General features: G+C 40.3%; 1 protein-coding gene across 2 annotated transcripts in view; it reads left to right on the forward strand.

Annotated features, from left to right (window-relative positions):
- The window catches only part of LOC139473620 (membrane-bound transcription factor site-2 protease-like), an 18705-nt gene extending 14409 nt beyond the window's left edge, over positions 1 to 4296 (forward strand). For both annotated transcript variants that reach the window (XM_071256293.1, XM_071256294.1), the window contains 2 exons: positions 153 to 228; positions 1127 to 4296. In XM_071256293.1, coding sequence (XP_071112394.1) covers positions 153 to 228; positions 1127 to 1346 — 296 coding nt within the window. In that variant the 3' untranslated portion in view covers positions 1347 to 4296. The remainder of the gene's footprint in view (positions 1 to 152; positions 229 to 1126) is intronic.
- Positions 4297 to 12138: the final 7842 nt, after the last annotated feature.

Consider the following 12138-nt stretch of genomic DNA (forward strand, 5'->3'; position numbering starts at 1 on the left):
CTCTGGATTGTCAGGTCCAGATGTGATTATTTACAGATCACCGTCATATACCTGGAATATTACTAAGTGCAGCATTAAAACAACAAACAAACAACACAAACATGAACATTGTTATATTGTTTTTTATTAAGAACATTTTCGTTTCTTTTCAGTATCTGTGAGCAATTACGTTCCAAACAGTTCCATCATACCACTGAATCTTCCATATGTCATAGAAACGTTTTGCAAGTATCCTTTAACACCTAAATATGTCATAAATAATATAGATTTGAACTGTATTGATCTTAGTCATGACATTAACATGTTCAGTTCACGGTATGTATTATTATCATGATGATGAATAGCCCATGGAAATTCAAGGTAAGAACGGGTCCCAAGTGACCTATGACCAAATGGATTGAGTGGTCAGACTTGGTGACCAGGGCCCCGTTCCACAAAGCGATCTTAGCGCTAAGATGATCGAAACTCCCATACCTTAATATAGGCTTACGATAATCATAGCACTAAGACCGCTTTGTGGAACGGGCCACTGGTTGATTGCGTGTCTTCATGCCATGACGGTGTGGATTGTTGCTCACAGTATTGATCACTGGATTGTCTGGCCCAGACTCAATTATTTACAGTCCACCGTTATATAGCTGGAATATTGCTGAGTGCACCATTAAACAAGAAACAAATGATAATAATCTGTGTGATATTTCAAGGATTTAGACAGGTTTTCTAGGGACCAATAGGCCCAGATATGCACTGCCCTATGTTGCCTCCCTTTAAAATGGGGAAACTGTGAAGATCCGGGTTAGAAAAGGTCTCCAGCAACCCATGCTTGCCGTTAAAGGCGACTATGCTTGTCGTAAGAAGCGACTAACGGGAACGGGTGGTCAGACTCTCTGACTTGGTTGATGCATGTCATCGTATCCCATTCCTGTAGATCAAAGCTTGTGATATCAATCACTGGATTGTCTGGTCCAGACTTGATTATTTACGTACCGCCGTCATATAGCTGGGATACTGCTGAGTGCGGTGTTAACAAACAAACAAACACTCACGCGAGATGATTATTCATTTCCAGGGTATCAGTGCTCTTCACCACAGCATCCTTGTGATAATTATCCTTAACTTCTGTCAGATATTTGATGTCTCTATCAGGGGCGCTGGTGATCCTGAACGTGGTACCCTGCTATGCTCTGGACGGGCAGTGGATATGTAAGGCGTTTATAGAACTCAGCCTTCGGTCGACCATCCCCGACAGCGATATACGGAGTTTAATATACAGCCTGTGTATACTGTATGGAACACTGCTGCTGCTGCTCAATGTTGTCGTGGCGATGTGGACGCTGTTCTTGTAGCATCAGTGCGGGATACAGTGATGTGTCCCTAGTGCCTTGAACGCTGCCTTGGATACACCTCCATCTCATCTCAACATCACCTGAACACCACCTCCACACCACATTGTAATCAACATTGCATCATCTTAACATCAACTCAACATCACCTCTACACTGGGGGCACGGGTGGCCCAGTCGTCTAAGGCGCTGCGATTCGCTGTGCCGAGTTGCGTCCCTTGGGCACGCCAGAAACCTATGATTGTGGTTCCGAATCCCGGTTCGCCCTGATTATGTTTCTAGGTTTGTCAGCACCATACCCCTGCTCGTGGGTTTCACAGAAGTGGTAAACGTCTTAGACCTGCATCACTTCGGGCTTTCCTCCCACATTAAGCTGACCTGCCGTGATATAACTGGAATACTGTTAAAAGTGGCGTTAAACCTAACTCACTCACTCACTCCCTCACCTCTACACTACATTGTAATCAACATTGCATCATCTTAACATCAACTCAACATCACCTCTGCACTACATTGAAATAGACATTGCTTCATCTTAACATCAACTCGACATCCTCTCACTTCAACATCACTATAAGATTCCCATTGCATCACTTTAACATCAACTCATCGACTCATCATCACCTTTGCCACCTGTCATCACCGTAACTCATCACCTGACAACTTGAAGCATATTTCATATTTTGGATACGACAGTACCAGCATATCCAAATCATCGGATATGACAACACATGATTCAGTGGATATTTTGCATGCTGCAACATGTCTTGTTCATTGTATATAACAAAATTGACTAATTGATTTGATGTTGCGTTTTGAGACGCGGGATGGATTCGGCTACTGATGTGTCATTGTTCTTTCCATTTGGCACGACAACAGCATCTTCCCAAGGCAAGAGAGTTAACTGACTTTAAAAGTCCTGTTTCCACCCTTGCTGAACTAGGCTGGAATTACTGGGCATGATCGTAGCGCCACCAGTGGCTATTACCAGTTATGTCCTTCTATGCCTCTCCTATTGATCAATCAGATTCAACCTCTCGTATCACTTGCATTTGCTTCAAACAAAACGGTGGCGCCCAGTCAAGACGATCTGATAGATAATCAAGATCTATATTGTGATAAAACGAGTCTTACATCGCGAAGTGCATCAAATCACGTGAGCACCTTGATTAAAAGCTTGAAAAGATTTGGAAAATATCTGCTGACAACGAGTTGGCGGTGCACATGTTTTGCAAATCCTGCAATCGACCGAAATCTGCATGACAGTTTATGAACTGGATTTCGATTTCGGATGCGTGATTTTGATTGGACTATGCATAGACTCGTTAGTCCAGCCAAAATGTAACTCCATAATACCAGCCAAGTTCGGCAAGAGTGGAAACTGGACTTTTATAGTCAGTTAACTCTCTTGCCTCGGGAAGATGGACAACAGGGGGTCCATCAGCAGAAGGCGTGTGTGCATCAAGGGATGGATGGCATGGCTCTGAGTGATGTTTTTGACGTTTTGTCTCCCATTGAATGTTTTATTACATCCCATTCGGTTTCAGTTGTGGACCAGTACTTATTTCAGCCATTCCTGACATCTACTGTAAAGTGAAACCTTGTTAATCTGGACATGACCATTCCAGTGAAATTGCCAGATTAAGACATTTCTGGATTAACGAATCATGGGTACAAAGTTAATGTTCCATTGGTTAAATATAAACTTTAGCTCCCAGTACATCGGTCCTCAGCAACTGCTTGTCGTAAGAGGCGACTAATTGAATCGGGTGGTCAGACTCACTAACTTGGTTGATTGCATGTCATTGTATCCCAATTACGTGGATCAATTCCTATGATGTAAATCACTGGAATGTCTCGTCCAGAATCAAATACATACAAGCAGCTGTCATGTAGCTGAAATATTTCTGAGTGTAGCATTATTCAAACAAACAAGCATGTCAGATTGTGAGGTTTCCGGATTAACAGTGTCCAGACTAACAAGGTGTTACTGTACCCAGACCATTGTATAAAAGTAAATACATGTATTTGTACAACTTGTAAAGCTGGCAATGTCAGTCTCCATTTTCCATCAATGCAAGCTCAAATTCTTATTGCAACCTAGAACATTTGCTCCAGATTGCGTTCAGGGCGTCAGGATAGTCATGTGCAAGGGCAATTTAGTTGACTTCCGAGTTTCACATGTTCAAACAATGAATATCGTTAAATCAACACCTTGATGAAAACTCCCAAATATATGAATGTTTCGCCTTATGCAGAAATTTTGACTGCCTCGCTAAGTAGTTTGTTGGTATGGCCTAGGTAGGATTTTGTTCTAATATAGTAACGTGTACGTCATCTCTCAGAGTTAAGGATGTTAACAGACTATAAAAGTCAAGTTTCCACCCTTGCTGAACTAGGTTTCTACTCAGGTACCCAACCCCCTATTACCAAACCCGACCTGGATATCCGATGTAGGTCTCAATTTCGTGGTTTGATCATGGTTCCACCAGTGGCATTTATGAGTTATGTCCTTTCTATGTGCCTCCTATTGACCAATCAGGTTCTATATTTCTTGCATTTGCATCAAACAAAAGGACAACGCCCAGTCAAGATGATCTGATTGATAATCAAGATCTATATTGTTACCAAACGGATCTTACCTTACGAGGTGCATCATGTTAAAAGACTTGGAAAATATCTGTCCACGCCCAGTTGAAGGTATGCATACACGTTTTATAGAGATAGGTGTTTCTTGTGTAATATGCTAGATGTTTTACACTTCAAAGAAACATTCTATGTCTTGATTTATATTTATGTTCTTGACTTTTAGCAGGGTTGGGAAGTAGGGCGTGTTTTTTTTACAAAAAATCCCGATCAGGGAGTTTGCTTTTGTTAACATGCTTTGGTAGAGTTGAAAACGGGTGTGACTGAGTCTAGTTTTACGCCGCTTTTAGCAATATCCAGCAATATCTGGGGGACACCAGAAATGGGCTTCACACATTGTACCCATGTCGGGAATCGAACCCGGGTTTTCGGCGTGACGAGCGAACGCTTTAACCACTAGACTACTAAACCTCACCTGGTGGAGTTGAAGTGGCTGGAAATAAATATTGGTGTCCTGTAGTCTCAGTCGTTTTTCGGGGCGGTCGGGTAGCCTAGTGGTTAAAGCATTTGCTCGTCATGCTGAAGACCTGGGTTCGATTCCAGACATGGGTACAATGTGTGAAGCCCATTTCTGGTGTCCCCCGCCGTTTAATTGCTGGTATATTCCTAAAAGCGACGTAAAACCATACTCACTCACTTACTCAGTCGTTTTTCAACAAAATTATTTCAATATTAAGGAAAATAATAGCTATGCTTATTGATGTTATTTTGAAAAGAAAAAAATGTTAATGGTTTGTGGAAATACAAGGGGAAGCTATTTCATTGTGGCAGTGGGACATCATCCAGAGTATTAATAATTCGTTTTAAGCCAGATACCATCGTAATGTCTCGTCAGGTGATGGAACAGAATGACACATGTATATGACACATTGTATGTGCCACACTCAGTTAAGAAAATCCACACCTTGTGTATTCATTGAGATGTATAATCACAAGTTTATTCACCTCCCAAGTTGAAGACAAATAGTAAGCAGAATGGTAGTATGGTGTAGTCCATATTAGAATGTAGAGTAGAAACATGAGGGCATTAGTTTAGAAACATTGGAGGATTGTCTGTGCGGAGAAGCTGATGAAATGCAACATGGATTAACACATCAACTGCGAAGAAAGGAGGGGGATGATAAGGGCAGTTATAGCCAACGAGAAACATGAAAATTAACATTTATGAAAATGTTTTAGAATATGAAATCTTTTATATATGTTCAAATGACTGACAACTAGACATTGTGCTTTCTTACACCTGTATGTTCAGGGCCCCGTTCCACAAAGCAATCGTAGCGCTAAGATGATCGTAACTCCCATACTTTAACATAGACTTACGACAGACTTAGCGCTAAGATCGCTTTGAGGAACGGGGCCCTGGACTTCAGTCATGATTAAGTACATCAGTATTACAAGGAGACAAAATCAGTCTCCAACTGTCTTCATGTTCGAGGTTTGCTATCCAGATTCTAAAATGTAAAGTACATGTACCGTATTCGACCCAATAAGCGCCCAGGGCGCTTAAAATAAAGACAGAAGGGATGGGCGCTTATTGGGACCAATTCAGAATCAAATTGGCGTAAATTCATCAGTAAGCCTATCGATATTCTTCTGTTGCTGGGGGGCTAGAGATAAACTGTTACTTACGTTTTACTGGTGAACATCTCATTAACCGACTACAAAAGATTCTTGACCATATGTAAAAAACAGGTGAGTAAATCATACTTGGGCATCCGGGAAAAGAGGGGGGGGGGGTGCTTATTGGGACATGGGCACTTATTGGGTCTAATACGGTATGTGTATCAGTCTAAATGAAGCTCTACTTACCTGATGAGATATGAGCCCCTGATGCCAGCCTTTGATCTGTTCCCTTCCTTGTAGAGGGCCTGGTATTTAGTCCACCATAGGCTTCTCTTTGGAAAGTAGATTACGCACATTTTTGTACTTGGCTCACGGATCCCCTGACTTTAAATTTTGTAATTTTTTGTTTCTAAGTTTGCTCTTTTTTTATCCAGCCAATAACATTATAGCATATTGCTCATAACGTATACAGAAGACTTTGTGTATAATGAACATGCTTATACCGAACTGATTGATATAACAAACTGTTTTTGGGTCCTGTTGATTTGCTGTATATACAGATATAGGGTGTATGTGTGCCTTTTACAAACCATGGTTAAAATGGACTAAAATTAAACAAATGCTTACCGGTACTTCCAGCTCTCTACTCACGGATGTTGATTGTTTTACCGTGTCAGCTGGATCGAGGCGAGGGTCATTTCAACTTTATTTGCAGAAATTATCAAACCTTATTCAAGGAAAATAGATACATATCATGTTTATGTATGGAAATAGTGATTGCAGCAGTTACTTAGGACGAAATGCGAAGTTTTATTGTCGAATGCTGGGCTGGCTATCGAACGCTGGTTGACATCGCCAGTGGAAGCTGAAATTAAAACAATTGGAAAAAACCGTGGGATCTTCGACTCCATGTATAAGACGACACCCCTTCTTAACCCCCTCATTCTAGGTACAAAAAACTTTCCTTATACACAGCGATATACGGTAGTGGTCCCTTTTAGTTTTTTATGACCATAGTTTACTGTAACAAGGACCCAGTGAAGTTGACATATGTTGGACATGGGAGTCAAAATATAATTGTACCTGAAATCGATAGGTTGCATAGATGCACAACAGTGATCCAACTTGAGTGGTCAGGTTTGCATTGTTTAAAACACCAGCTGTATGGCAGGCTCTCCCCTCTCATTAAACTTTTTTTTTTTTTTTATACCAGCTGACCTGTAGTGGAGGAGAAAACTAAAAAAGAAAATTAAATTGCTTTTTGTTTTTTTTCCAACCTGCATTTTTCTGTACAAAATTTGTAAATCAATTAAAAAAATCAATGTGGCCTTGTCGCAATATTTTTATTGATTTTGTTTTCGGATCTGACAAACCAAAATTTCTCAATTGTAAGCAAGAATGGAAATTTTCAGAATTCTTTTCCTCTTCATGTCTTCAACTTTTTGTTTCAATGATAAAATATTTCAAAGAGATAACCTTTTTTCATGTCGTTTATGAACTCCTTGTTGAAAATGGTGTGGGGATTTGATCTCCTTTTGGAAGCATAATAAACATTTATGTATTTGTTACTCATTTGGGATATGTTTTCAACAAATAGTTCTCTACTATCCATTGTAGGTTATTTGCACTTATTTGCACTTGTATCTTAACCCGTGATCACAGCTTGCAGCCCTCCTTGTCCAAAGAGCTGTGACCGCCACCTTGGTCTAGTGGTAGAGCTTCCACACGGAGAGCAGAAGCTCCGGTGTTCCCTGGCTGCGTCATACCAAAAGATGTTAAAATGTTGTACTTGTTACCCTGCCTGGCAATAAGGGGCTAAAACAAGGACTGGTCGGCTCGGAGTCAGTGGGGTGTGTCTGAGTGGGGTATTCATGTTAAACTGCGGCATGGTATCTCAGTGTGCTAGCACTATTAATTGGCATCAGTCTGGACAAGTGCAAGCAGCCACACACACACGTGCATGCACGTCGCTATGTAAGTGCAATAATCTTGGACGTGACGTTAAACCTCATTTCACCTCACCTCACCTCACCGAAGAGCTGTATCCATGCTTGTTTATTATGTCACATGGGTACCAGACCCCCTATTACCCGAATCTACCCTGGTACCTGACCCCCTACTACCCGACTCTACCCGGGTACCTGACCCCCTATTACCCGACTCTACCCTGGTACCTGACCCCCTACTACCCGACTCTACCAGGGTACCTGACCCCCTATTACCCGACTGAACCCGGGTACCTGACCCCCTATTACCAGACTCTACCTGGGTACCTGACCCCTTATTACCCGACTCTACCCGGGTACCTGACCCCTGGGTACCCGACTCTACCTGGGTACCCGACCCCCTATTACCCGACTCTACCTGGGTACCTGCTGTAGGCTTCAAGAGATGGGTACAAAATTACCAATTGAGAATAGTTTGACCGTAGCCCTGGAATAATGTATGTAGATATACGTATAAATTAAACAGTCTGAAGTTGACAGAATTTTTATCTTTACTCTGACATATAGAAGTCAGAAGAAGTGGGTGCATAGTAAGAAAGAAATGCAAACATAAGGGACTTGTAGTGAACCATAGAGTTCTAGATCATTTTTGTCATTAAACTTTATCACATGACTAACCACGGGTCCGGGTAGTCTTGTGGGTACCCGGGTCCTACTCAGTACCCACCCGCCTCGAGTACCTATTCCAGCGCAAATTCAGGTACAGCTACTAGCATGACTAGTATCCAGCAGGTGATCATTAGGGTAGATCATGGATATATTACTGAAATTATTTATAAACGAGGATTAATAAAAACAACAATATGTGGCTCCAAAAAGGTATTTCAGCTTCAAATTAACTTGCCTTAGGGTACTATGAATGAATGAAAAGCAAATACGTTTCAATTTGGGAGGATGAGTTTAGTGGAAGTCAGTTGTCAGATACTAGTATACTCTTGTATACAAACATGTAAAGGTTGAGAACATCAAGTGTGGTTTCAATGGATGGCTCTAAAGTATACTACTCAAAAGATGTTAAGGAACACCCAAATCTTTCATATTACTTGGGACAATCTGTATTGCATGGCAAAACGTTTTTTTCAGGTAGATTGTGTAAGTCATCATCTTTTGTTATAAATATATATAAATAATGAAGTTTTTTAATGGGAATAGTTTGGTGAACACTGTTGCAATGTTGTTCCATGCAATGACTTGACCCAAAGCGGCACATACGAAATTAGTTTAAGTAATTTTCACTGACTACTATTTTTCAGAGGTTGAGCTGAAATGAACAGACTTAGTTCAAACGTCAATGAAACTAAAGTAAATTTTATAATAGTTAGGAGGCAGTTATGTTCCCCTTCTATGCTGTGGGGGAGGTCGGGTAGCCTAGTGGTTAAAGCCTTCGCTCGTCACGCCGAAGACTCGGGTTCGATTCCCGACATGGGTACAATGTGTGAAGCCCATTTCTGGTGTCCCCCGCCGTTTAATTGCTGGAATATTCCTAAAAGCGGCGTAAAACCATACTCACTCACTTACTCAGTCGTTTTTCAACAAAATTATTTCAATATTAAGGAAAATAATAGCTATGCTTATTGATGTTATTTTGAAAAGAAAAAAATGTTAATGGTTTGTGGAAATACAAGGGGAAGCTATTTCATTGTGGCAGTGGGACATCATCCAGAGTATTAATAATTCGTTTTAAGCCAGATACCATTGTAATGTCTCGTCAGGTGATGGAACAGAATGACAAATGTATATGACACATTGTATGTGCCACACTCAGTTAAGAAAATCCACACCTGGTATCCCCCACCGTGATATTGCTGGAATATTGCTAAAAGCGGCGTAAAATCAAACTCACCCACCCACTTCTATGCTGTGAGTTTAAACATGCTGAAATGATAATGTTTGTTATGAAACTGGTTTACCAGCAGAATGTGACAATGGCAAACGTGTACGATAGGAACTATAGTGCTGATATTATACTGCTGAGTGGGACGGTGGGGTAGTCTAATGGTTAAAGCATTCACTTGTCATGCCGCAGACCCGGGTTCGATTCCCCACATGGTTACAATGTGTTACTATTTTTGGTGTCTCCCATTGCGAGATTGCTTGAATATTGCCAAAAGTGACGTAAAACCATACTCACTCACTCACACACTTCCATACTTTTGTAAATAAGATGTAATATACACGAGAAAATGCGGATTGTCATGTAAGTGTTTGGTCTTAGCTGGGGATGCTTTTCAGGTTGGTCCAGAAGTTTGTCATGGGGTTGCGAGTTCAGACAGGACACTTAATAAGACAAATGCTGTATTTATAAAATAACCTACTCATAAGTTGGGAATTACCACAACCTGTGCCTCTTCAATAAGTCTCCCAGACACAGAATATAATAAAAAAAAAAAATCCAACTCAAGTCTAAAAATATTTGGCAAGTCTAGAAATTAAGCTTTGTCCTGGGCTCTATTTGGATAATATATTTTTGTTGTTGAGATATCTTTTTAGATAAGAATACTTTACTTATGGGACTAAATGTTAGATGAAAATGTTAAAATGCTATTCAGTCTGTAGTACCTTGTAGTAGGTAAATCCCTAGGTGTCCTGTGTTTATGTTATAATGGTTCTATGCTGTGGGAATACCAGGATAGAATTGGTCGTATGTAATTAATGGTTGTCGTAAGATGCGGCTGAAATGGATCAAGTGGGTAGCCATGGTGATTTTGTTGATCACGTGTCATGGTACGAGGGTGTGGAATGTTGTTCATTGTTATTAATACAGGAAAATGTTTATATACCTTCATATGTTCAACTGCACATTGTTTATTTCTGTATCTACTGTACATACAAATGTAATATATTGTAAGTCATGCAATAACATATCTTTGAAATAATATTGTTTTGTGTTTTGTTTGTTTGGCTATTACCATGATTACGAATTATGCCCCTTCTATGTCCCTCCTATTGACCAATCAGATTCCACCTCTGATGTCACTTGCATTGGCTTCAAACAAAATGGCGGCGACCAGTGAAGACGATCTGATCGATAATCAAGGTCTATATTTTTATGAAACGGGTCTTACTTTGCGAAGTGCATCAAATCACGTAGCACCTTGATTAAAAAAGGAATAGAATTGGAAAATATCTGCTGAGGTTAAGTTGACAATCCCGCAATCCAGCAATCGACTGAAATCTACACGGCAGTTTACGAACCAGATGTTGATTTCGTTACGCAATTTTCATTGGACTATGCATAGACTCGTTACTCTAGCCAAAAATAGAACTCAATAATTCCAGCCTATTTGGGAAGATGAAACGTGGGAGGAAAGCCTGAAGCAACGTACGTGGTAGACGGTTACTAGTTTGTTTATTGTTTAAGGCCACAGGAAACTATAACCCAGCGTCATGATGGCGGTCTGTTAATAATGGAATCTGGACCAGACAATCCAGTGGTTGACATGAGGAGCATCGGCCCAGGCACTTTCGATATGGAATCAACTGTTTCTGGAGAAACAATGTTTGCTTCAGATAATGCAGATGTCCAACCACCTTCATCAAACCTGTCCCCAAAAGTTTCCAGTGCTGCCATTTCTTCACCACACCTGTCAGGCCAGTTTCTTTGTACTTGTGAAGATTCCGGGATAGAATAGGTCTTCAGCAACCCATACTTGCTGTAATAGGTGACTAACGGGATCGGGTGGTCAGGCTCGCTGACTTGGTTGATGCATGTCATCGATCCCAATTGCGTGGATCGATGCTCATGATGTCAATCACTGGATTGTCTGGTCCAGACTGAGTGCAGCCTTAAACAACAAACAAACAAACAAGAAAATCATTGTACTTGGGTAGCTATAGCAAACAGTGCTTGATGAAATGCAACAAAATGGGGATGTTCTGGATTGCTTTTATAAAATCATTAAACAACCCCAAGAAAGCAGACAACATTTAAGTTTTTTGTCTTACACAGTTTCAGCATTTTACCCACAATTACAATAAAAATAATATCTTTAAACAAATTTTAAAGGTATTTACAAACTAATATGAGTTTAAATGTAATTGACCTAATCCTTAACTTTGAAAATGTTATTCATTTCAATAAAATAAAACCAAACACTAGTGTCTGGCGGCCATGTTGAAAATGGCGGCCATATTGGATGTTTCTATGGCCCCATATCCAGAAATGATGGTAACACCTGTTTGAGTCACATGCCAAGTTTGATGCTTGTAACGCAAAGTGCACAATTACACTATACCTGCCACGAAATGGCTGGACAACATTACGTAGCGATCCAATAGCAAAGATTTGTTTCGATATGGGTGCGGACAGATTTTATGATATATATGATATACTGATTATATACGGCACGAATCTTGGATGAATTTCAACCCCTAACAAACGAAACCTACAAGTAAGGGACCGATAATTTGATGTACTGGGAGATTGGCCCTAAAAGACTATATAATTTGATCCAGTTTAAAAACAAAGTTTACTGAATACGAATGTGTTGTGATAAAAATAAAATAAATTCAACTACTTTCACAGAAGATAAAGTATGTCACGAAGCAAAGTCCGAAAACTATCTTATATCTAACAAATA

The sequence above is a fragment of the Haliotis cracherodii genome, unplaced genomic scaffold, assembly GCF_022045235.1.
Source record: "Haliotis cracherodii isolate W230 unplaced genomic scaffold, xgHalCrac1.p SCAF_3, whole genome shotgun sequence".
Classification (NCBI taxonomy): domain Eukaryota; kingdom Metazoa; phylum Mollusca; class Gastropoda; order Lepetellida; family Haliotidae; genus Haliotis; species Haliotis cracherodii.